The sequence below is a fragment of the Ostrea edulis genome, chromosome 3 (assembly GCF_947568905.1).
Source record: "Ostrea edulis chromosome 3, xbOstEdul1.1, whole genome shotgun sequence".
In the NCBI taxonomy this organism is placed as follows: Eukaryota; Metazoa; Mollusca; class Bivalvia; order Ostreida; family Ostreidae; genus Ostrea; species Ostrea edulis.
The window spans coordinates 25,426,807-25,453,130 of record NC_079166.1 but is presented as its reverse complement, the minus strand read 5'-3'; the positions used below and the strand labels follow the sequence as shown (position 1 = coordinate 25,453,130).

Here is a 26,324-nt window from a genome sequence, read left to right as displayed (position 1 = left end):
CCAATTAAGTGTGCATCAGTAGGTGACTCTAAAGAAGAAGTCAAAAAAAATAATCCTTTGGTCAAGGAGAGCTACATGCGTAATTAATAGGCATATAAAAAACTTCCTAAAATCCTAAATTTCTAGGATTACTTTTTACTTTTTTTAAGTGGGAAAATATTTAGAGAATTAGTTTATTTTTGGCCAATTAAAATGCAATTTATATCATTTATGAAAACATGAACCACTTAATACGATATCTTGTTAAAGAATATCGTTTTTCATGATGCATTCAAAATATTTTTTGTTATGATGCTACAGTTTAGTAGCAAAAACTATCAATCAACCAATCAAATTGCACATAATAGAAAATTCGAGGTAAATACTTCTGCTTCTCTGGAGTCTCATTTTCATCAAATTCTTCTGGTATAGTTCGGGAGCATTTATTGACGGGACAAGCTTTATCCGCTTCTGGTAACGCATTAATCACGCTGAAACATTCTTCCCTGCATATTCTGTGATCACATGGTAGTACAACCGGAGGAGACGTATCAAACGATTTTCCGCAGTGGTTGCATTTACCAAATTTCCTACAAATCAAAAATTGTTACAAAGGTGAGAATCTGAAAGTTTTTGTATAGTAAATTTTTGTTTGTGAAATTGGATCAAAATGCTATATCGTTATTTTCAAGCATCAAAATTTTGTGAAAGAACAATTGTTGCAAAAATATGCAAGTTAAGATTTGAATTTCACATAAAAAAAATGTGGAAACAATAGACTATTGAAAAAGAACCATCAATCTTATTTCCTTTCAATTAAACTATAACTTACCCTAAGAACTCTGTCATAGCTTTACTGTTAGATGCTTTCAAGAATTTCTCCAATTTGTCTAAAGTAGCTTTTTCCTTAAAATTGGTACTGTCTCCCATGATCTGTAATTTTATTATTGTTTAATACAATAAATCAAATACACAAAAGTTGAAATATAACAGAAACAAAATCATGTGTGTATTGTTTCACCTTCCACAGAATTTTGCATGTCTGTGTCATCAACTTCTCACGAGATGTGTCAACGCAGAGGTTCTGGATGAAGAGTTTTAAAACGACAACCTTTGTCCACTTTGCTCTGAAACATAATATTCATTCATAAATTATCAAAATATCTAAAATGTCTGTCATTACTGTGAGTGAGGATGTCCGTCCTGTACATATGTGAAGGGGAGTATACAGACCCCCACATAAAAACGTAGACACATCAGCTGCATGAAAAATAATATTTAAAATATTTTCATTCAATAACAGTTTTTTGGCAAGTTGTAATGGAAATTTTCAACCTAGAATTTGATAGTCTTATGGTGTAAGTGGATTGCCTGAAATGCAAACTGAACTTGTATTCTTCTGAGAGGAAGCTTATGACTATATTGCAGGGCAATATCTATATCCATAAGCAAAAAAAAAGTCCGGAAAACTGTTTGACCTACTTTTAGCATTAAAGTAGGTCACGGTACACCAATCCAGCTTAAATGCAAAATCACTCTTACTCTTCTTGAGGGAAAAATTGTGACCAAATTTCAACACTGTGCATGCATTCGTTACAGAAAAAAGTCCGGAAATTATGACGTCAGACAGCCAGTCAGTCGGACGCACTGACAGCGACATAACATAATACATGTATGTGCCGTCTGACAACGGGCGGATTAAAATCACTTTCCTACTCACTTACTAATAGTATTATACTCAGTATGTAATGATAAAGACAAATCCTTTGCTGATTTAAGAATTCAACATCATTTTATCATGGACAATATGCATCAGTACGGGTACCAGCTAGCTTCCAAACCTCACATGTCCACAAACTTTTGGAGTAACCTTTGTATATGTAAATTGATTTCAATACATGTTATACATATCTTTAAGAAATAAAAATTGATTTCAGAGAGAATTTCCCGGGACAAAGAATTACCTGATAACTGCCATTAATCTGCTACGATGTGCTGTTTGCTCTTTGTCACATCCATGAAGTAACCGTTCAATCACAGGGCGATATCGCTGAACATTCTGTATCCAAATGGCCTGTCCCTCCGCAGTATCTATGGCCATTTCATTTGGTTCCATAGTGTCCAGTAAATATCTGACCGCTGCAATATCTAGTTCCTAAATAAAGTGATATTACCATAGAGAGAGAAATATGGAACACTATCATACAGTACGTATACATGTATTATTCCTACAGTGACTTGATCGGAAGAGTTGGATCATGTTGAGTTGATGGGCGTGGATCATCCGATGAAATGAGACACGACGGAAGTGTTGAATTTGATCCGATGATCCGCGCCTGTAAACAAGACTTGATCCAACTCATCGGATCAAGTTACTGTCGTAATAATAAATTTATCATATACATCCCTTATGTATTTTCTAGATGTTTATAAGATAATTAATGTATCCCTAATTAGCAAAAACACAAAACATACAGTGAAATTATTTTTAGTGTACACAGTTTTGTTCATGATGAAGTCCATCACTTTCTACAAAAACTTGATGTATTGGTGCATTGGGATAACATTAGTTTTGGAAAGAAATCAGGAATCCGGCCTCAAGACAATAAACTTAAGTGAAGACTTTTAAAATTACTTATATCGTAAGATTTATCTAGCACAAATGTGTTAAAAAACTGCTGGTTTTTAAAAAAAAAAATTCATGCAAACGTATACTGAACATTTTATTTGTTTATGAAGATTATTTTATAAAGCTAGTTGGATTCAAAATTTAGACAAAGTCTATTCTTAGTTTAGAATGTCGGATCACACTCTGTGGATTTATTGATGGGTACATAATAAACATTTGGCACAGTTTATCAACACATGAAACAGCCAAACACAACATGACATGTCTACAAGTTGATCATGTAACAGATTTATGTAACATTATGAATAAGAAGGTTAGGGGGAATGTTTGGTGTTTCTTTTGCTCTCATTTCTCTCTTTATATTTGTCACATAATCACAATGAGAAATATATTTTCCATGCGAGATAGCCATGTGAGCATTTTCTGTCTTACACTGCTGTGATGTCATACATTTTCTGTGATTTACATCACAAAGTGAAGAAAATTGTATTATTATGTTCCCCAAACAAAGTTTGGGAACATATTGTTTTTACTCTGTTTCTTCTTCTTATTATTATTATTAAGGTCTTCCGTCTCCTGCGGAAGACCTTACTATTATTGTTCGCGTTCTTCTTCTTCATTATTATTATTAAGGTCTTCCGTCTCCTGCGGAAGACCTTACTATTATTGTTCGCGTTCTTCTTCTTCATTATTATTATTATTTTTATTATTATTATTATTATTATTTTCCTTGGTAGTACACACGTTTTTCTCAGCCATTTCTCGATCGATTTTCACGAAATTTTCAGGAAAGATGTCTTTTGGTGACGAGACTTTGCTTGCAAAATTTTGTGCTTGACGTCACTTCCGGTCAGGAGTTATCTCTCTTTTAGTGACTTTTTGAAGGGCCTTGTTGTCCACACATCTCCTCCGTTAGTTTTGAAGCTAGAGTCTTGAAATTTCTACACAAGATAGAGTAAACATTTTAGAAGATTTGTGGGGGATTCGATTTTACCGGAGGCGATTTGCCTAAACGCTCGCCTGGACCTGAAAAAATGGATGCCAAAATTGTTCGCTGATTTCGGCGATTTTTGAACTTTGATCTCCAATATCTTTTTTCTTGCAAATATTTTGTTAAGACATGTAGAACAAAAGTTGTGCACATTTACGAGATCTTTTCGAAAATATCAAGATTTAGGGGCTAGCCCCTTAAATTAGGGATCTAGAAGGGCTCAAAGTCTACATCAAATATCTCAAAAATCGTTAATATTTTGGTATAAGTCAAAGAACAAAAAATGTTCATCTCAACAATCCAAATCTATTCATATAAAAATTTAGGTCATATGTTACGTAATAAGGGATTTTAAGGGCCAAAACCATAAATTTTTTACCCCTTGTATCTCGAAAACGACAAATATTTTGAAAAGCAATAAAGAACAAAAGTTGTTCAGAATGATGATCTGAACAATATGCATATTTCGTTTTTACCCTATGTGGCCCCGTTAGGGAGCTACAGTTTGGCCCCTAAAAATTACTTCTAGAAATAACTCGAGAACGGTAAAGAATTTCTAAATACTTGTTGAACAAAAAATGTTTGAAATGTCATGACCTTTCTTACGATATCAAGCAAAAGGGGCCGACCCTTTAAATTAGGGGTTCAGAAGGGTCCAAAGGTTTATGAGAATATCTCAGAAACTATTAATATTTTGTAATAAGTCATTGAAGCGGAAATGTTCATCTAAACAAGCTTGTTCTTATCAAATCAAAAAGTAGGTCATATGTTACGTAATAAGGGATTTTAAGGGCCAAAATCATAAATAATTGACGCCTCATATCTTGAAAACGACAAATATTTTGAAAAGCATTATTGAACAAAAGTTGTTCAGAATGATAATCTAAACAATATGTACATTTCATTTTTTCCCTATGTGGCCCCGTTAGGGAGCTACAGTTTGGCCCCTAAATATTTCTTGTAGAGATAACTCGAGAACGGTAAAGAATTTCTAAATACTTGTTGAGCAAAAAATGTTTAAAATGACAAGGCCTTTCTTACGATATCAAGCAAAACGGGCTGGCCCTTTAAATTAGGGGTTCAGAAGGGTGCAAATGTTTTTGAGAATATCTCAGAAACTATTAATATTTTATAATAAGTTGTAGAAGCGGAAATGTTCATCTCAACGAGCTTGATCTTATCAAATCAAAAAGTAGGTCATATGTTACGTAATTAGAGATTTTAAGGGCCAAAATCGTAAATATTTGACGCCTCATATCTTTAAAACGACATATTTTTTGAAAAGCATTATTGAACAAAAGTTGTTCAATGTGTCATAACCTATCGATCAATATCAAAAAATGGGTCTGTGGGCCTCATGGCTCGCCTGTAGAGTCGATTTTTGTCGATATCAGTCGACTTCAAAAACTTGTAACTGGTAAATATTTTGTAAGGACATATTGAACAAAAGTTGTTCAGTTTATCGAGATCTATCGATTGATATCAAGAAATAGGCCTATGGTCCTAATGGCTCGCCTGTAGAGTCGATTTTTTGTCGATATCGGTCGATCTCAATAACTTTTTACAGGTAAATATTTTGTAAAAACATATAGAACTAAAGTTGTTGAGTCTATAGAGGGCTAACAAATGACATCAAGAAATAGGCCCGCGGGCCTTATGGCTCGCCTGGAGAGTCGAATTTCAAACGAATTTCACCGCAACTTTGCTTCAGAAGCTTATGATATGAAAAATTGATTATATCTAAAGTGTCTTAAAGTCAGAAACTAAATTGGGACTCATTTGTCTTTTTTTTTTTTTTTTTAACTCCGAGTGCATCAACAAATCGGACGGAAGACCTACTCGTTGCTCGCAATGAGATCGTGTCTAGTTATTATTATTATTCTTTTTCTCCGGTACTTTTTTGTCCGGTAGTGTTCTCAAAAACTACAAAAGGGATCGACATGAAACTTTCCAGGATAATAGTATAGCGTTTGTAGATGTGCATAGTGATAGTCATTTTGTCTGCACGTGCATGCACGCGCGCGCACGCGCACTGCAATTTTGGTACAAAAAATGGAAAATCAGAATATTAAAGGGATCGATATGAAACCTGAATAGGATGATAGTATATCATTTGTAGATATGAAAAATGATAGTTATTTTGTCTTCACGCGCACGCATGCGCGTGCACGTGCATTACAAAATTTGTACACTAACTTTGGAATCAGTCTAACTTTTTTGTTGTTCATTGAAATGGCTTGATATTCATATCATAGGTAGATATTGAGACCCTTAACTGATTTTCATGGTCAAAATTACCAATTTGCACGTGCATGCACGTGCGCTTCATTTTGATTGGATAGTACTAAAACGTCTGTAACTATCTTATTTACGAAGCGAATGAGATGATATTCACAGCATACGTAGACAATACGTGTATCTATATATTGGTGTAATAAAAAAGGCCAACTAACACGCGCATGCAACGTTTTTCAAATGTTCAGTTTTTAAAGGACAATAACGTTTTTGTTTTTCATCAAATTCTATTGATATTAATGGTTTAGATGTGTCTTGGTACTCCTTACAAATTGCTGTGGTTAGAATTACTGCTCAGCACGTGCATGCACGTGTGATGAATTCTGATTGGACGATTTTAAAATCGCTATAACTTCCTTATATTTGGTGGAAACGTTATGAAATTCACACTGTGGGTATATGATACACATGCCTGTTGAACGACATCAACCAAAATTCGGAATCATACACGCGTGCGCGTTTATGCGCGTGCAACGCTTTCTTTCATTTTTTGGTACTGAAATGACCATACTGAACGTACTACATGTAATTAAAGGCTAAAATAAAATGATTTTTTGCTATAGATTCACGAGGACATCGCTTTTTAATTGGGGGAGGTTTGGGGAACATATGTAACGGTCCCCGTTACAATTAGAACTAGTTTTTCATAATTTCGATTTCATAAAGCTTTTAAGACTCGGCAAAGCTTCATCCTTTACTGCAAACCTAGCTTCCTCACTGGAATTTTTCAATACCACACTCCTTCCAATGAGGGATTCTATTAATTAATCTGTAGTAAAAGCACACAGTTGCTCAGAATTATTGTGAAAGCATAATATGAGGGTACTAGTATTTAAATGATATTATGAATACTAATGTTGGACGTTAAATTCAAAAGTATATAATATAAGTATCGAAATGAACTTCAAAGCGTGAATCAAAAGTAAATTGTAAAGGTCACCTTGCAATCACTTTGAACTTTCTGGAAAAAGGCATCGTTTGAACATGAAACAAGGCACAAAACTTCTGAAAATGTCTCAAGTTTGGGTTTGATTTTCCGAAAAGAATCATGGATGCAAAGAATTCGGCTTGCAAAATGGTCCTCTTTTCCAACCATGCCTTCCTCGAAGCAGACGTGAATGGCTTCACAAACTATCTAAAATGACCAAAAATATAACGAATGTGACAATATACCTTTTCCAGAATTCAATTTTCGGTAATAGAATGTCAGATATTGTAAATTATGCATAAATTGGCTCTAGATGTCATCTACTGTAGACTCCTTATTTTACACAAGTACTTAAAGGGGCATGCATGGACATGACACGGTTTGAGCTGAAAATATTATTTTTCCATTTTTATTGATTACAATGCTTAACTAAAGTAATTCTAAAGGTAAACCAATATTTGAATATCAGTTGTTGAGTTATAAGTGAGATAAAGCACTCGCAATTCTTTGTTATGTAAACAAGGCTCATGCCATGTATTTGTTTAGTACATGAGACTGTTTAATAGAAAATAGCATGTTTAAAACAAAATGAGATGTGCCAAACACTAGAAAATATTTAATTGTGTTAAGAATTCACTTATAAATTGAAAATATCTGCTTTAAACGAAACGTTTATTTAACCTTAATTATGTAAACAAAAACATGGCATGAGCTGTGTTTACATAACAAAGACATGTGACCTCTCTATCTCCCATGTACCTTAACTACTGACATTCAAATTTTTGCTGATCATTAGTAATACCTTAAGTTAGTTAAGCATTCTAAACATTAAAAATCAAAAAGTAAAATTTGAAAATTTTCAGCTGAAATTGTATCCATGTCCCTTTAATATAGCGAAATAATTTAATTCTTATTGTATCCTTGTCTCTGATTGGTCAAATTCCAATTGAGGAACGCAGGTTATTTTTGTATAACCTGGTTTGGTATGGGGACACACACACCCTGACAACCAGAAGCCAGAACTATTTTTTTCCTCTCTTTAAATTTACATCGCAGCACTGTTTTCAGCCTTCTATGGAATAGAAAGTCAACGTGTACAATAAGATACTTCGGTTTGATACACATGTTGTTTTCTAGTTGTCAATTAGCATCTACTTGTACGCAAATCACTGTTGTAAAACATATTTCTCTGTATGATGATCGAATAATTTTAAAATAGATTAAAACAAAGATATTATATTCAAATTAATGATTTACCAAGGAAGAATTGTCCTGTTCATTTTCAAATACATTTCTCACTGGGGAAAGGGGGGGTTTAATTGCTGATCCGCCTTTCAACAAAGCAAACAATATTACCATTTCCTTTGTATTCCTTCACATTATTCAATATATTACCATTTTCTCTAATTATTCCTTCACATCATTCGATACATTACCATTTCCTCTGTATTCCTTCATATTATTTGATACATTACCATTTCCTTGAATTATTCCTTCACATTATTTGATATACAGGTATTACCATTTCCTCTTTGTCACTATGTGTCTTGTGGGAGATGTGGACAAAATCGGACATGTACAATCGTGTTGCTTCAGCCATATTTCCTGGGTCTACATGTTGCATAATGCAGATTCCTATAGCCGACTCCATAAACAATTGTTCTGCTGTTTTACCTTTTGGGAAACAATTGAAAATGAATTCGTATTAGACAATATCACACACAGTATTAGTATATATCTATAGGACTATAAATGCAAGTAACATTACAATGTGCACCAGCCGATCAAAGTGCTAAACTAGCAACCACAGCTGTGCAGTAGCTCTCACAACCAACGGGAATGAAGAGTACAAGAACTGTTAACAGATTTAAAAACAACAGGCCCTTGGGCCTTAATGGTCACCTGAGTAACATGCAACAACTCTTTAATGGACATCTCAATCAAACAAAGTGATCATGAATTCTAAACAAAACTAAAACTGTCCTTTCGGGACCATTACCCCCCATGGGGCACACTACATGATGGATAAAAACAGACTTCCTCAGATCAAACCAGAAATTGTCTAAGGGCTTTCCAGAAATGATCAAATGGGGGGGTCGGGCGGCAAATGATATTTTTTGTGTGGGTGGTCGTATTTTTTCATATTTTATTTGGTCCGTGGTTGGACTGTTAAAAAAATATTTATTATGGGTAGTGGGTAGTTTCTATTGTTTTATTTTGTGCCACGTGGGTGTTGAGTTTTCAGAATATTTTTATTGTCGCTCTTGTCGTGTTGGTTACAAAACGTCGGAGGGAAAATTGAAAACGTGCTTTCGAAATGCTGCTTTCGAAATCGGAAGTAACATAGAACTATTCGAGTTGTCGCTCTTTGCAGCGCATAACTTTCCATTACGGCACTTTTCAAATTAGAGGCGCGTTTAGTAGGGTCCCTTTGGACGTGATGGCGGCGAACTCTGTTCTGTAGATTATTACAGTTTACAGTGCATCGATTTTGGGAATATTTTGAAACCAATAGGTATTCCGTTTTCTAATAAAAATAGGCAAACCTTAGTTGATTTATACGAGGGTACCGATGCGTTATATTTATCAGTTAGTGTGAGGCCTCCGGGCGCGGGCTCCATTAGAAGATGAACGATTCGTGGAAAAACATATCCATACCCATTTCATGATAATAGCATCATTTGGACTCCCAATCTTTCCAACATTCCCGCCATAGATGCCTTTGATTGTTGATGTGACATCGTTTCTTCAGAACTACTGTGATACAATGTCGCACAGGCATTACCGCGTCATTGACTAGAATGTTTGTCCCGAAAACCTCGCGAGATTTGTACCGTTTTCATTTTTAAAAATATTTTTGTGGTGGGTCTGGTTAGTTTTTTTTTTAATTAGATGGGTCATTGTAAAATGAGTTTATCAATTTGATGGGTCATGGGGTAATTTTTTATTTATTTTTATGGGTGCTTGGTATATACAAAAGGTGACTCCCGACCCCCCCCCCCCCCCCCCCCCCCCCCCCCATGTATTTATTTCTGGAATAGCCCTAATCAACTAGTACATGTATTATAATATTATTATTTTTTTATTATTGAAAATGTTGCTTTAAAAATATTAATGAACCAATCAAATATCAGAACATTTTCGGTGATGCTCAATATACACACTAAAGCAATAAATAGGATTTTCACAGAAATTAATTGTTTACTATCATTTTTCTTTTAAAATTTGTTATATGGTTTGAAAAATTGGTATTGTAGTATGAACAGCCCCCTCCCACACCAACAGAAAATGCAGGTCTTTTATTGGTATATTATCATTGATTATTAGCACATTGTGCAGCGCATAGAAACTATACGTAATTTTGTGCTTTATAAATGAATAAAATAATAAGGATATATAGAAAATGAAAATATTCATTCATTCACTATTAATCAAAATATAAGGAACATAAATGTTATTTTACTTTAATAAGAAATGTAAAATATTAACCAACCTATTTCATTTTCTGAGGTGACAATGAGAAATTTCTCAACCGTTTCATATATCAACCATGAAAACGGCAATTTGGCAGTGAAGGGATGTCCCGCTCCAGTACTCTGCATCCGGGGGACTTTCACTTTGTTTACAGCTTCCACATCAATGGAGGTGAAAATCCCAAGCCAGAGATTTGTCACCCAATTCGTCTCCTCATCAGCGCTTTCCAGCAGGGAAAGGTTGTTATCTGTGTCCACATATGCCACGATTTTGGCCAGCAGTGGTATTATCTTTTCTTCAATCACCTTCTGACAACTAGATCTGTAATATTTAATGAGCATCTTGTGCTAAAAATAAAACTTAATTAGAGCTTAAACTAATCTAAAATCAGTAATATAGCGTTTTAGAAAACTGACTCACGACACAGATCGTTGTATTCTTGAATTGCTGTCTCATAGATTTAATATAAAAAAATTCTTAACATATTTTCCCACTGTTCTTATGTCCAAACATACCTTCAAATATTCATTAAAGCCCAATGCGACCCGAAAACTCAGTTTCAAATGATTTCGTTTGTTGACGTAGCCATGTTAGGTATAAGGGGTGGATCTGTAGCTCTCTGTTCCGTTATAATATTTTTTGAGAGAGCTACAGTTCTGCAGCTAATGGAAAATATGATTCCTATTGGACTTCCACATTTTCCATGCTAATTAATAGGTGTTTTTCTCTCATACATGTAGTCAACTCTTTATGCATCAATTTGAAAATGTTACAACAAAAACTGTTAGAAATTGAGACTACCTGTGGTATACTCGGTATAATCGTGTGAATAAACAAGATGGTATTGACGGTACGTACCGTAATGTTCCAGTTTTATTGACGTTGGCAGGAGTGGCAGCCTCGGAATGAATCCAGGTGTCACCAGGATGCATTTTCTCCTTGTCGTGTTTTGATAAAATTGACACAATGTGCTTCATAAGTCCATGTGGAAAATGACCTATTTACAAGAAAAAAATCAATATATGCACCCAGGGGTGCATGAGTCGAGTTGCATGGGATACATTGTAAAGTCAGGAATGATGTGGCATATTTATAATTGTGAAGAACTAATTTCAGTTTTAAACTTTTGGAGTTACTGTCCAGAAACCATATTTGTCTGAAGTTTTCAATCTATTTTCGGTCACTGTGACCTTGATCTTTTTTCTCCAAAATAATAGGGGCCTTGCTTTGCTGGTATCCAACAATATATCTAAGTTTCATTTGATTCAAATTAAAAAATTTCGACTTATACTCCGGAAACCAAAATTTTTGGGAATTTTCAATCTATTTTCGGTCACTGTGACCTTGACCTTTGACCTATTTTCTCCAAAAATCAATAGGGGTCTTCCTTACCTGGTACATAACAAGAGATGTTTGTAAAATACATATGCCCCCCATGGTGCAAAATTGAAAAGGGTTATACACACACATCATTTAATTGAGAGTAGTGTCATCAATTCAAAATATTGAGCAAACAATATCTACCTGTCAAGAGTGGATTGACCATGTGACCTAAAAATCAATAGGGGTCATCAACTCCTGAAGATGTACCAGTGTACCAAGTTTGATGCCTGTCAAGCAAAGGGTTCTCAAGATATTGAGCGGACAGTATATTCCTATGTCCAGTTTGACCCTTTACCACGCGACCTCAAAATCAATAGGTGTCATCTTCTCCTGATGATATACCAGTGTACCAAGTTTGATGTCTGTCAAGCAAAGGGTTCTCAAGATATTGAACAGACTGTATATTCCTATGTCCAGTTTCACCCTTGACCTTTGACCAGGTGACCTCAAAATCAATAGGGGTCATTTACTCCTTAAGATGTACCAGTGTACTAAGTTTGATATCTTTCAAGCAAAGGGTTCTCAAAATATTGAGCAGACAGTATATTCCAATGTCCAGTTTGACCCTTGACCTTTGACCATGTGACTTCAAAATCAATAGGGGTCATCTTCTTCTAAAAATATACCAGTGTACCAAGTTTGATGTCTGTCAAGCAAAGGATTCTCGAGACATTGAGTGGTCAATATATTCCTATGTCCAGTTTGACCCTTGACCTTTGACCAGGTGACCTCAAAATCAATAGAGGTAATCTACTCCTTAAGATGTACCAAGTTTGATGTCTGTCAAGCAAAGAGTTCTCAAGATATTGAGCCGACAGTATATTCCTATGTCCAGAGTAGGTTGACCCTTGACCTTTAACCTGAAAAACAATAGGGGTCCTCTTCTTTTCATAACCAATCCACATATGAAATATCATTACGATCAAGTGAATGGTTCTCAAGATATTGAGCGGACAACATGTGGTCTACTGACCGACCGGTGCAAACCAATATGCCCCTCTTCTTTGAAGGGGGGCATAACAATATCTTTAAGTATCATTTGATTCGGATTTAAACTTTCTGAGTTATCATCCGGAAACCAAATATTTCTGAAATTTTCATTCTATATTCGGTCACTGTGAGCTTGATCTTTAACCTTTTTTCTCCAAAATCAATAGGGGTCTTCCTTACCTGGTACCCAACAATATATCAAAGTTTCATTTGATTCAGATTTAAACTTTCTGAGTTATCATCCAGAAACCAAATTTTTCTGAAATTTTCATTCTATTTTCGGTCACTGTGACCTTGACCTTTGACCATTTTTCTCCAAGATCAATAGGGGTCTTCATTACCTGGTACCCAACAATATATCAAAGTTTCATTTGATTAGATTGTAAACTTTTCGTTATCATCCGGAAACCAATTGTTGACGCCCAACCGCCCGCCCGCCCGCATCACCAAACCAATAGCCGAGTTCAACTTCGTTGCAACTCGGCTAAAAATACTGAGGGATCCTAAAACACACTGCATCACAAATATATGTAAAACAAATACATATGTATACGTAAAACAAGCGTACTGGTCCCAGGGTTATAAAATTATTGCTTGTAGTTCAATACATTTCCCTACTTCTGCATTAAATTTATAACAGTACTATACAGAAATCAACACCTTTCTCTCTCAATATGATGGAATTCAAATGAACATCCAACTCTCTCTCTGGAATAGTGCTTTTCGTGTATATCAAATGTAAGGGTGAGACAATGATGTTTTGTGTTGTCTTTATCATGTATATATATCAGAGCTTTGAATCCTCCAAATTTAATAGCCATAGTTTTCTGTTTAAATGGAACATTTTCATTTATTGCTGTTCGTTTAAATGTATACACATTTTTATGAATGTTTCACCCTTAATCAACTGCAGTGTAATCTAGTTCTCATTTCTTCTACCATTTTCCATTCCAAAACATTTCATTTTCAGTTAAAAGGTAGCCGGTATTTTGACACACCCACCTTCCAGTAGCTGCTTATTTTGGTTGAGCTCCTTGAAAATGAATTTTATTCTTCCAATGGCTCTTCCCTCTCCGTCGTCGAGTTCTTTTATACTCGCTAATGCCGGGTGTATGCAGTTAAATAGGATTGTTCTCAAGTTTAGCTGATGCTCCTTAGTAAATGGAAAATAGTTTTATTTAGAAAGAAACACAGTACTTAACATTTTTAAAACCTATTAGCAAGTAACTGTTGGGGATTAAATTTTCTGTAGACCTTAATGAAGTAGTTGAAATGAACTTTTATATAACACAAAATTATCATATTTCAGTCTCAGCTTTATAATCTACATTATATCACCGAGTGAAACACACTGATCATTTTTTGATGGAAAATATTTCCAATGCGACACGATCAAGTTTTCTTTTACTTTTGGGAGCAATTTTATCTTTTATCTAATTATATTTTATATCATTGTAACTGGCTTACAATCTATGTGAAAAACACTCATGATTAGCATGAGGAACTTATTACCATGTAAGCAGAATTTTTAGTGAGGATTTAATTTTGGCATTATCAGCAACAGTGTTGAGATCACTAGAATTGAATATCACTAAAAATTTATTCTATATCAGATGTAATGGTTCTTTCTTGGAATTATAAAGTTGCTAAAATTAGCTCTTGATATATATATATATATATATATATATATATATATATATATAAATGACTCTTGAAAATTGAAAATGAAACGGTTGAGTTATTTTCGGCATTCTAATTTTTCTTTATTATACTATTACTTGTGTGGATATTTACTTATATTTTGGATTATATATATATACAGTGGAACCCCGTTATTACGTTCCCCCTTTATTACGTTAGTCCGCATATTACGTTGGAATTTCAAAGCACAAAACCATTTCTTATCAAACCTATATGAAATAGACCTCGTTATTACGTTGTCCTAAAATGCCGGGACTCGGTATTACGTTGTAAAAATTCCGACAAAAACGTAATAAACCCCTAATTATTCTATAGTGATTCTCAAAATAATAAGCCATTCACACCTTGATTAGGCAGTCACCATGTAAATTTCCTGGTCTGTTTGGGGATTAGAGACGCTTGACTGATCACGCTTTGATAGATCTAGCGACATCAATACAGGTGAATACCCCGTATAGAAGTCAGTGATAAACAATTAAATAATGTTTATTTAGAAATTGTACTCTATGAAGTTTACTTCATTTTTCATATTTTGATAATCAAAGAAATAATTTCTCAACCACCTGCGTGTTCAGCATAGTGTGATTACCTTCGCTATTAAAACTCTATTCACGGACAGCTTTGGTACCAAACAAGAAAGACAAGATTTATCGTAGCAATGTTACAACCGCTTGGGTAACTGCTTGGACATAGGTGACTAAAGGTGTTCAATTAAAAAAATTCTTCGTTGTTTGGACATGCAGCTTGGGTGTTCGTAAATCTCGTCCATACATACACCAATCTATCAGCCGATTCGTGCACAGCATTTACCTCAGTGAATATTTTAAAATCCCTTGATGCACACGTGATTTTTGTGCCATCATTTAGCGTTATAAATGAAATCTTCGTGCATCATTATATTTATTTTTATGTGGATTGCGCTTAAATTGTTCTCCGTGCATGTTTATCGTTGGTGAGAAGTGTGTAAGTTGGGTATCGTGTGCGTTTTGTGTCTATAGTTTTGTTGTTTTTTTGGGTGGGATTTTTTTTATTGTGTTGTGTATTGTGTAATTGGAGAACTTAATAAAAACGATGTTTTATTATTTTTTTAATACGAATGTTGAATACGAACCGGAACGAGTTATTGAGAGAAATTTACATGAACGCATTGTTTTAAAGTTGAACAAAATGGTGGTCCAAACGAGACAAAGCAACATTCATCAAAACGTCCTTATGTATCCTACACCGAAATAAAGAAAAGGGATAAGAACATGAAGAATTACGGACATTAAAGATAAGATGTAAATAAAACAAAGTATCATAGTCTTTTAAACAAAGAAACAGTAAAGATATATTCACACACCCCTTCACGGAGTACCAACGGACGATATACAATTTCCAAATGATAATTTTAACGGATTTCACTGGGAACGTTTATTACGTTGCCCCCGGTATTACGTTATTTTATCGTGACAAAATGGAAAACGTAATAACGGGGTTCCACTGTATATATATATATATATATATATATATATATATATAATGTACACCCATTATTTATGAAAAAATCGCTAAATTTGTGTCTCGCTAAAAAATCACTTATTTGGTATATACAAAACATACACTCACTATATACCTTTACATACACAGGGCACATTTTCTCACCTGTTGAATGATTGGTTGGACAGTTTCATCTTCAGTCACCTCAGCAAAGTTTTCTCTAGAGCACAAACTTTCCAAAAGTATGGAGGAAATAGTCTTTGTCATGAGATCATGTATGCACGGCAGTGATGTGGATCGTAGTTCATCAATGTGCACAGAAGTCCATAATCCTGTCTGAGTTATCAGGAAAAAAATAAAATCTAATGTAACAGCAGCGAGATTGCTTTTGTGTGAATGGTTTACCTGGGATAAAATCTACTGTAACAGCAGCGACATTGCTTTTGTGTGAAGGATTTACCTGGAATAAAATCTAATTTGACAGAAGCAAGACTGCTTTTGAATACTGTACCTGGAATCCAGAGAAGAAGGTCTTGCTAACTCTCGACAAGTGCACAAGGAAAACGACACACACATCCCAGTCATTGCTCTGGATCTCTCTCTGAACACAGTATCTGGCACATTCAACCAAATTAGAATTTTCTCCTCCGGTATCACACTGTACAAGTAACAGCTTATTTCCCTTCTCGGACGTATCCCTGGAAATGGAAATTTACATTACTGTAACAATTAAATATCAATTATAGCATTAAAATTGAAATCAATACAATTTCAACATCCAGTATAATGTTTACACATTACATTGTACTTATTAAAGTTGAATTCATGTTTGAGTGGAATTGACGTTACAGCAAAAGTGCTAATTTATGTTTGTGCAAAAATACGAAAATCGTCGAAGACTGAGCTAAATCATGAAAACCTCAAAAAGTGCATCAGCTACAACTGTGCCAATTGTTTAAAAAGCCTCTAAATTAAGTACACATATTGTATCGCATTAAACGGATGGTTCTTTCTGGTATGCAGTATATCTATAACAATGTTCCAGTACCGTATCTGACATGAGAATTGATGTTCAGTGTCAAATGCCTGCAAGGAGAGGAGGGAAATTTTTCCAGACAAAAATGGCAAGTTCCTTTCGATTATTCTTTTGTCTTCTACTGACAGAAGTTTAGAATGTGTTGTGATCTGCAAAGCAAATACATGTACGTAAAGATTTAACAAAGTACGATTTATAATATTACAACACCACTAGTTTATTACAATTGTATAGCTGTAATTAAGGAGGTATGCTACAATAGAGAAATTTTATAGGATGAAAAGAAGTGGATATACACAACAGTATTTTGAAATTAAAAACTTTGAAATTTACTTCAGTTAGTCAAAAAATGCAGTTTTAGTAGAAAGCAATCGGAAAATTTTTTAAAACCCCTGCTGGACTTCAACCCGCGATCTACAGATCAGTAATCGACGCGCTAACCTCCTGCATGAGCTACTCAGCAAGGCGATGATATTTGAAATGAATAGATAAATATTGCTGATATTTATGTTTTCATTCATGTTTTAAAAGGAAGTCAGCCATTATGACGATGTAGTATACCTTCTTAAATAATTTCCCTTTGTTTACATAAAACATAATTGTATCATGCAGAAGAAATCGATATACATACCTGTATAAAATTTCCTCCAAATTGCTCGTTCTCGTGCCTGTACTTTAGGAAATCACACAAGCTTTCATGACATTGATCCCTGAAGTACTTCTGGTAATATTCATTCGCAAGTATTTGCAAGGTCGAGTTCACAAGCCTTAAAACAGCATCTGGCGTGCTTCCCCACAACAGAATGTCCTTTGCCTTCTCCATCACACTCTACAATGACACCCATCGCAAGAGTTAAAATAAAATAAATTTCTTTTACATGTGAATAGATATGTTGTATGTGACAGACTAACCTTTCGGAACGTAAAATCGATGTCCAAATTCTGCTTGCTGCACACGTCCCATGCTTTCAGAATAACACCGGCCGCTGTATCCTTGTTGTAACCAATGAAAACTTCTTCCAGTCGGACGTTCCTGCAATGACAAGATTTCAAATCTTCATTATCACAGAAACATTGCTAATTAGAAACTGGGAGTGTTTTCCATTAATTTTCATTAACATGTTGCTACCAACGTCACTGAGAAAAAATTGTCAACGCATGCCTACGTTTTCCCAAATATTCGGTCATTCATGTATATTACTCTGGTACTGGAAGTCACAGTTTGTAATGCGTTTTATTTCTATACCTGTCGGAGTTATTGGAAAACTCTTTCGCCCATTGTTCCAGGTCTCTGGAAAGCTTTAACTGTGTTTCTGTGAGCATTCCTTCCATTGTCAAGAAATGTTTCTCCAGTCTGTTTATCAGTGGGATAGGAAACTCTCTGTAAACAATCCTCTTTTCTGCTACAACTATCAATCTGAAATACGAAAAGAAACATAACTTATTGCAATATCCTCTTCAAAACAGCCTTCCATTAGGAGAATCAAGAAAATTATAAGGAAATTACAACATACATATCATTTTATTTAAAAACTTAACACAGTATTTACTTTCTGACAAAATGTAACATGTTACAAGGTTTTTTAATTGCAGGTGGCAACACAAGTTTGTTCTTTTTTCACTGATTACCTACCTGAATTCCTTGTCAACTTTGCACTTCACCCGGTGGGTTCCGAGGCCAAGGTCAATGTATCTATCTGGTCCGCTCTCCATGTAATACTAGCATAAAGAAAATTAATACAGTTTTATATTATACACAATTTCTTGTTCATCATTGACTCTATTAAAGTATAAAGTTCAATGTAAGTGATTTTAAATTGAATTTTTTAAAAAGGTTAATTCAATAGCACAAGTATATGCTAATGCTTGGAAAAAGATTATCACCTGATTTAGAGCATCGTATAAGCTCTCGTACAAATTTTCCAAATTCAACAAAACGACCGTCTTTCCTGTTTCCATGAAGACTTTGATTCGGTTGATATTTCTGCAGATCTAAATACGAGATGAATTGATTTCACATTCATTAGTCAAGTCGAGAAAACCCACCAGTGTTACTGAATGGTTATTTCTAATGAATTCTATTTCAATCTGTCATCTGAATTAAACAGCCAAGTACAACATTCGACTTCACTGTCTTGAATCAGTAGCAATAATGAACGATCATGTCAATTAAATAATGGAATTTGTTTAACTACTTAATTCTTGAAGATCAAGAATTCTGTAACCTTTAGCAAATTACGATGAAATAAACATTTTAAAGATATAATTTCTATGTTCAATTTATCTAGATTTATTCCCTATCTACAGTGTTCGAAATTGGTTTAAAATTCGGTGTAGACCACAGGTCTATGACAAAAAAAGATGATATAGACCTCATCGAATTGGCATAGACCGTAACATTGAAAAAAAACCCACAAATTTAAAACATTTTCATTTACTTCTAATGTATTTATAAAGCATATTTTCTTTCCATTTCCATAGCAATATCCTCCTTTCCTCATAATATTTATCAGATGTCTCTAGAAAATCTGCATAGACAATTTGGTCCACCTCAGTTACAATTGGCATAGACCATTGTCATTTGGCATAGACTCGGTCTATCGGTCTATGGTTAATTTCGAACACTGTATCTAAAATGCATGTGTAATGTATGTTTATCACTTAATTATCCAGTACTTCTATGTATTCTTGATCTCTTGGAAAACTTGATCCAAATATAACATGAGTGTTTCTTTCGTTGCCCATCAGCTGGTGAAGCAGATTTAATGCCCCGTAGTTTTCCGTCAACAGCAGAATGTATCTTGATTCCCTGTCAGTAGATAAAATCCATCAATAAGAATAAGCACTATTTTGTTTTTCTACGACACAGAAAATAAATATACATCACATATAAACGAGTACTTACATTTTGTTTTCGTCGTATTTCAAGCATTCACGCAGCAATGCGGTGTCAGTTTCGAAATTCTGGAACATATGCTGTAATGGAATACATGTAGGACTAATCAAATACTGACTTGTTTGATTCAAACAAAATTAATGATGTGCAATACCTTTTCTATTTTTAAATGTACAAATGGGTTCTATACACCTGCATTGAATAATGACAATGGCTTTGCTATGTATATTAAGTCGTATATAGAATATACCCTTGTTTCCAATAAAGTTGGTAAAAATTCTCCAAAGTCCTGAACAGGATCAAGTCCCTCAAGACCTCCAAAGTTTCGCTTGATAGCAGTTGCCAATTCCTGTTCATTCGGACTTCGATGGCTTTTTGAGGCAATGGCACAAATCATTTTCACAAGACTGTAACAACATAAGAGACTTGGTATATATCTAAAAAATGCATTTTCTTTTTAACCTTCTGACATGGCAGCAAACTGAAATTATAGATTACCTGTAAAAATCTCGCAATCCAAAAAATTCTCTGGCTTTCAAATGGTCCTCTGATGTGTTTCCAAATAGCGCTTCACTTTCACATGCCTTTTCAAAAACATGGAGGTATCCTTTTGCCAAGGGAGGAACCAAGTTTTCTATGAGTGGGTATATTTCCTCATCATATTGGCAAATTCCCCTGTGCAGAATAAAGTACATTCACTGCTCAAATTTGAGTACACATTAACATTATATAAAATAAATTAATTAATAAACAAAATACCTTGCACTTTCCACAAGATCAGGTTCATTAGGGACCTCTCTCTGCACCAATATTCCTCGATTCATCTTGGCTGGATCAAGGGCCCAGTTTGATATTCCGATAAAAGAAACCTTAAAAATACTTTGCAAATTAACATCATAGCATCGCTAAATTAGAAAAAATATAATTCATGTGTATATCCATTAAAAAGAATGATGTATAAATCAGTAGCAGACCTTTTTGTAATCTTCGAATTCCTCATCGTCTGGGCAGCCATCTTCTAGGAGGGGATGCAAAGCCTGTACCATTAAAGACAGGGAAATAGATAATTCACAAAGCCTGTACCATTAAAGACAGGAAAATAAATAATTCACAAAGCCTGTACCATTAAAGACAGGGAAATAGATAATTCACAAAGCCTGTACCATTAAAGACAGGAAAATAAATAATTCACAAAGCCTGTACCATTAAAGACAGGGAAATAGATAATTCACAAAAAGCTAAGGTCAATGGATTAATTAGTCCTTCAAGTGTATATATATAATGACATAGCGAAACTGAGTCCTTCTTAACTGTATAGTGACTTGTGAAAGTCTACAATCTGAAGGTAAATATGTTGAACAAAAATTTTCCCGAACTATTGACATTCTTTTTCAAAGCTTTGTAATTCAACCAAACTTTTACACAAAGACTATGTCACTATTCTTCCAGTTTCAAGTTAAGAAATTCAAAGACATACAAGAAATTAATAATCTGGACCCTAAAATTGATCATGTTAACCTTCAGTGGCATTCTTGGAGAATCCTCAGCCAGGCCAACTTCATCTAACACCACCACCGACACAAACTTGTCCAGGTCTTTACTCCGCTGGAAACTGCTGGCTTGTTTGAAAGTCTTTAAAATTCCATCTGCAGTGGCCAGGGGGCTGCATTGGAAGGAAATAAGCTGCACCTATTTATAAAAATCTCAAAATAAGTAGCAGTAAACATGCCTATAGTGACGTCCTGGAGACAAACGATTACAGTAAAACACGCTTATCATGAAGTGCAGAGAACAAACAATTACAGTAAAACACGCTTATAGTGAAGTGCTGGGGGACAAACGATTACAGTAAAACATCCTTATAGTGAAGTGCTGGGGGACAAACATTTACAGTAAAACACACTTATAGTGAAGTGCTGGGGGGACAAACAATTACTCAGTAAAACACACTGATAGTGAAGTGCTGGGGACAAACAATTACTCAGTAAAACACACTTATAGTGAAGTACTGGGGGGGGGGGACAAACAATTACAGTAAAACACACTTATAGTCAAGTGCTGGGGGAACAAACAATTACTCAGTAAAACACAATGATAGTGAAGTGCTGGGGACAAACAATTACTCAGTAAAACACACTTATAGTGAAGTGCTGGGGGGGGGGGGGGGGGGGGGGACAAACAATTACAGTAAAACACACTTATAGTCAAGTGCTTGGGACAAACAATTACAGTAAAACACACTTATAGTGAAGTGCTGGGGGACAAACAATTACAGTAAAACACACTTATAGTAAAGTGCTGGGGGGACAAACAATTACTCAGTAAAACACACTGAGAGTGAAGTGCTGGGGACAAACAATTACTCAGTAAAACACACTTACAGTCAAGTGCTTGGGACAAACAATTACAGTAAAACACACTTATAGTGAAGTGCTGGGGGACAAAAATTACAGTAAAACACACTTATAGTGAAATGTTGGGGATGAAAATTACAGTAAAACACACTTATAGTGAAGTGCAAAGGACAAACAATTACTCAGTAAAACACTTATAGTGAAGTGCTGGGGGGACAAACAATTACAGTAAAACACATCTATAGTGAAGTGCTGGGGATGAACAATTACAGTAAAACACACTTATAGTGAAGTGCTGGGGACAAACAATTACAGTAAAACACATTTATAGTGAAGTGCTGGGGATGAACAATTACAGTAAAACACTCTTATAGTGAAGTGCTGGGGATGAACAATTACAGTAAAACACACTTATAGTGAAGTGCTGGGGACAAACAATTACAGTAAAACACGCTTATAGTGAAGTGCTGGAGATGAACAATTACAGTAAAACACTCTTATAGTGAAGTGCTGGGGATGAACAATTACAGTAAAACACACTTATAGTGAAGTGCTGGGGATGAACAATTACAGTAAAACATGCTTATATTGAAGTGCTGGGGGGTCAAACAATTACAGTAAAACACACTTACAGTGAAGTGCTGGGGATGAACAATTACAGTAAAACACACTTATAGTGAAGTGCTGGGGATGAACAATTACAGTAAAACACACTTATAGTGAAGTGCTGGGGACAAACAATTACACTTAAACACACTTATAGTGAAGTGCTGGGGACAAACAATTACAGTAAAACACACTTATAGTGAAGTGCTGGGGACAAACAATTACAGTAAAACACACTTATAGTGAAGTGCTGGGGACAAAGAATTACAGTAAAAGACGCTTATTGTGAAGTACTGGGGATGAACAATAACAATAAAACACACTTAGAGTGAAGTGCTGGAGGCAAACAATTACAGTAAAAAACACTTACAGTGAAGTGCTGGGGACAAACAATTACAGTAAAACACACTTACAGTGAAGTGCTAGGGAACAAACAATTACAGTAAAACACACTTATAGTGAAGTGCTGGAGGCAAACAATTACAGTAAAACACACTTACAGTGAAGTGCTGGGGACAAACAATTACAGTAAAACACACTTATAGTGAAATGCTGGGGATGAAAATTACAGTAAAACACACTTATAGTGAAGTGCTGGGGACAAACAAATACAGTAAAACACACTTACAGTGAAGTGCTGGGGATGAACAATTACAGTAAAACACACTTATAGTGAAGTGCTGGGGATGAACAATTACAGTAAAACATGCTTCTAGTGAAGTGCTGGGGAAAAACAATTACAGTAAAACACACTTATAGTGAACTGCTGGGGGGTCAAACAATTACAGTAAAACACACTTACAGTGAAGTGCTGGGGACGAACAATTACAGTAAAACACACTTATAGTGAAGTGCTGGGGAAAAACAATTACAGTAAAACACACTTATAGTGAAATGCTGGGGGGACAAACAATTACAGTAAAACACACTTATTGTGAAGTGCTGGGGATGAACAATTACAGTAAAACACACTTACAGTGAAGTGCTGGGGATGAACAATTACAGTAAAACACACTTATAGTGAAGTGCTGGGGAAAAACAATTACAGTAAAACACTCTTATAGTGAAGTGCTGGGGATGAACAATTACAGTAAAACACACTTATAGTGAAGTGCTGGGGATGAACAATTACAGTAAAACATGCTTATATTGAAGTGCTGGGGGGTCAAACAATTACAGTAAAACACACTTACAGTGAAGTGCTGGGGATGAACAATTACAGTAAAACACACTTATAGTGAAGTGCTGGGGATGAACAATTACAGTAAAACACACTTATAGTGAAGTGCTGGGGACAAACAATTACACTTAAACACACTTATAGTGAAGTGCTGGGGACAAACAATTACAGTAAAACACACTTATAGTGAAGTGCTGGGGACAAACAATTACAGTAAAACACACTTATAGTGAAGTGCTGGGGACAAAGAATTACAGTAAAAGACGCTTATTGTGAAGTACTGGGGATGAACAATAACAATAAAACACACTTAGAGTGAAGTGCTGGAGGCAAACAATTACAGTAAAAAACACTTACAGTGAAGTGCTGGGGACAAACAATTACAGTAAAACACACTTACAGTGAAGTGCTAGGGAACAAACAATTACAGTAAAACACACTTATAGTGAAGTGCTGGAGGCAAACAATTACAGTAAAACACACTTACAGTGAAGTGCTGGGGACAAACAATTACAGTAAAACACACTTATAGTGAAATGCTGGGGATGAAAATTACAGTAAAACACACTTATAGTGAAGTGCTGGGGACAAACAATTACAGTAAAACACACTTACAGTGAAGTGCTGGGGATGAACAATTACAGTAAAACACACTTATAGTGAAGTGCTGGGGATGAACAATTACAGTAAAACATGCTTATAGTGAAGTGCTGGGGAAAAACAATTACAGTAAAACACACTTATAGTGAACTGCTGGGGGGTCAAACAATTACAGTAAAACACACTTACAGTGAAGTGCTGGGGACGAACAATTACAGTAAAACACACTTATAGTGAAGTGCTGGGGAAAAACAATTACAGTAAAACACACTTATAGTGAAATGCTGGGGGGACAAACAATTACAGTAAAACACACTTATTGTGAAGTGCTGGGGATGAACAATTACAGTAAAACACACTTACAGTGAAGTGCTGGGGATGAACAATTACAGTAAAACACACTTATAGTGAAGTGCTGGGGAAAAACAATTACAGTAAAACACACTTATAATGAAGTGCTGGGGGGACAAACAATTACAGCAAAACACACGTATAGTCAAGTGCTGGGGAAACAATTACAGTAAAACACACTGATAGTGAAGCGTTCGGGATGAACAATTACAGTAAAACACACTTATAGTGAAGTACTGGGGACGAACAATTATAGTAAAACATGCTTATAGTGAAGTGCTGGGGGGTCAAACCATTACAGTAAAACACACTTATAGTGAAGTGCTGGGGACAAACAATTACAGTAAAACATGCTTACAGTGAAGTGCTGGGGATAAACATTTGTTACAGTAAAACATGCTTATAGTGAAGTGCTGGGGACGAACAATTACAGTAAAACACACTTATAGTCAAGTGCTGGGGACAATTACAGTAAAACACACTGATAGTGAAGTGCTGGGGGGACAAACAATTACAGTAAAACACACTTAGAGTGAAGTGCTGGGGGGACAAACAATTACAGTAAAACACACTTATAGTGAAGTGCTGGGGATGAACAATTACAGTAAAACACACTTACAGTGAAGTGCTGGTGATGAACAATTACAGTAAAACACACTTATAGTGAAGTGCAGAGGACAAACAATTACAGTAAAACACGCTTATAGTGAAGTACTGGGGACAAACAATTACAGAAAAATACACTTATAGTGAAGTGCAGAGGACAAACAATTACAGTAAAACACACTTATAGTGAAGTGCTGAGGACAAACAATTACAGTAAAACACACTTATAGTGAAATGTTGGGGGACAAACAATTACAGTAAAACACACTTATAGTGAAGTGCTGGGGATGAACAATTACAGTAAAACACACTTATAGTGAAGTGCTGGGGATGAACAATTACAGTAAAACACACTTACAGTGAAGTGCTGGTGATGAACAATTACAGTAAAACACACTTATAATGAAGTGCTGGGGATGAACAATTACAGTAAAACACACTTACAGTGAAGTGCTGGGGACAAACAATTACACTTAAACACACTTATAGTGAAGTGCAGAGGACAAACAATTACAGTAAAACACACTTATAGTGAAGTACTGGGGACGAACAATTACAGTAAAACACACTTATAGTGAAGTGCTGGGGAAAAACAATTACAGTAAAACACACTTATAATGAAGTGCTGGGGGGACAAACAATTACAGCAAAACACACGTATAGTCAAGTGCTGGGGAAACATTTACAGTAAAACACACTGATAGTGAAGTGTTCGGGATGAATAATTACAGTAAAACACACTTATAGTGAAGTGCTGGGGACAAACAATTACAGTAAAACACACTTATAGTGAAGTGCTGTTTTACTGTAATTACAGTAAAACACGCTTATAGTGAAGTACTGGGG

General features: G+C 35.1%; 1 protein-coding gene across 3 annotated transcripts in view; it reads right to left on the bottom strand.

The window, feature by feature from the left end:
- Positions 1–26,324, bottom strand: part of LOC125673630 (E3 ubiquitin-protein ligase rnf213-alpha-like) — a 139,198-nt gene that overhangs the window by 47,593 nt on the left and 65,281 nt on the right. For all 3 annotated transcript variants that reach the window (XM_056160275.1, XM_056160274.1, XM_056160276.1), the window contains exons 44-67: positions 21,300–21,470; positions 20,756–20,818; positions 20,541–20,650; positions 20,280–20,456; positions 20,032–20,188; positions 19,791–19,861; positions 19,562–19,694; positions 18,770–18,877; positions 18,519–18,604; positions 18,132–18,302; positions 17,798–17,918; positions 17,517–17,714; positions 16,898–17,034; positions 16,361–16,547; positions 16,015–16,185; positions 13,672–13,822; positions 11,155–11,293; positions 10,316–10,617; positions 8,345–8,496; positions 6,835–7,029; positions 1,944–2,134; positions 1,001–1,106; positions 812–912; positions 366–569 (exon numbers count right to left, since the gene is read on the bottom strand). In XM_056160275.1, coding sequence (XP_056016250.1) covers positions 366–569; positions 812–912; positions 1,001–1,106; positions 1,944–2,134; positions 6,835–7,029; positions 8,345–8,496; positions 10,316–10,617; positions 11,155–11,293; positions 13,672–13,822; positions 16,015–16,185; positions 16,361–16,547; positions 16,898–17,034; positions 17,517–17,714; positions 17,798–17,918; positions 18,132–18,302; positions 18,519–18,604; positions 18,770–18,877; positions 19,562–19,694; positions 19,791–19,861; positions 20,032–20,188; positions 20,280–20,456; positions 20,541–20,650; positions 20,756–20,818; positions 21,300–21,470 — 3,602 coding nt within the window. The remainder of the gene's footprint in view (positions 1–365; positions 570–811; positions 913–1,000; positions 1,107–1,943; positions 2,135–6,834; positions 7,030–8,344; positions 8,497–10,315; positions 10,618–11,154; positions 11,294–13,671; positions 13,823–16,014; positions 16,186–16,360; positions 16,548–16,897; positions 17,035–17,516; positions 17,715–17,797; positions 17,919–18,131; positions 18,303–18,518; positions 18,605–18,769; positions 18,878–19,561; positions 19,695–19,790; positions 19,862–20,031; positions 20,189–20,279; positions 20,457–20,540; positions 20,651–20,755; positions 20,819–21,299; positions 21,471–26,324) is intronic.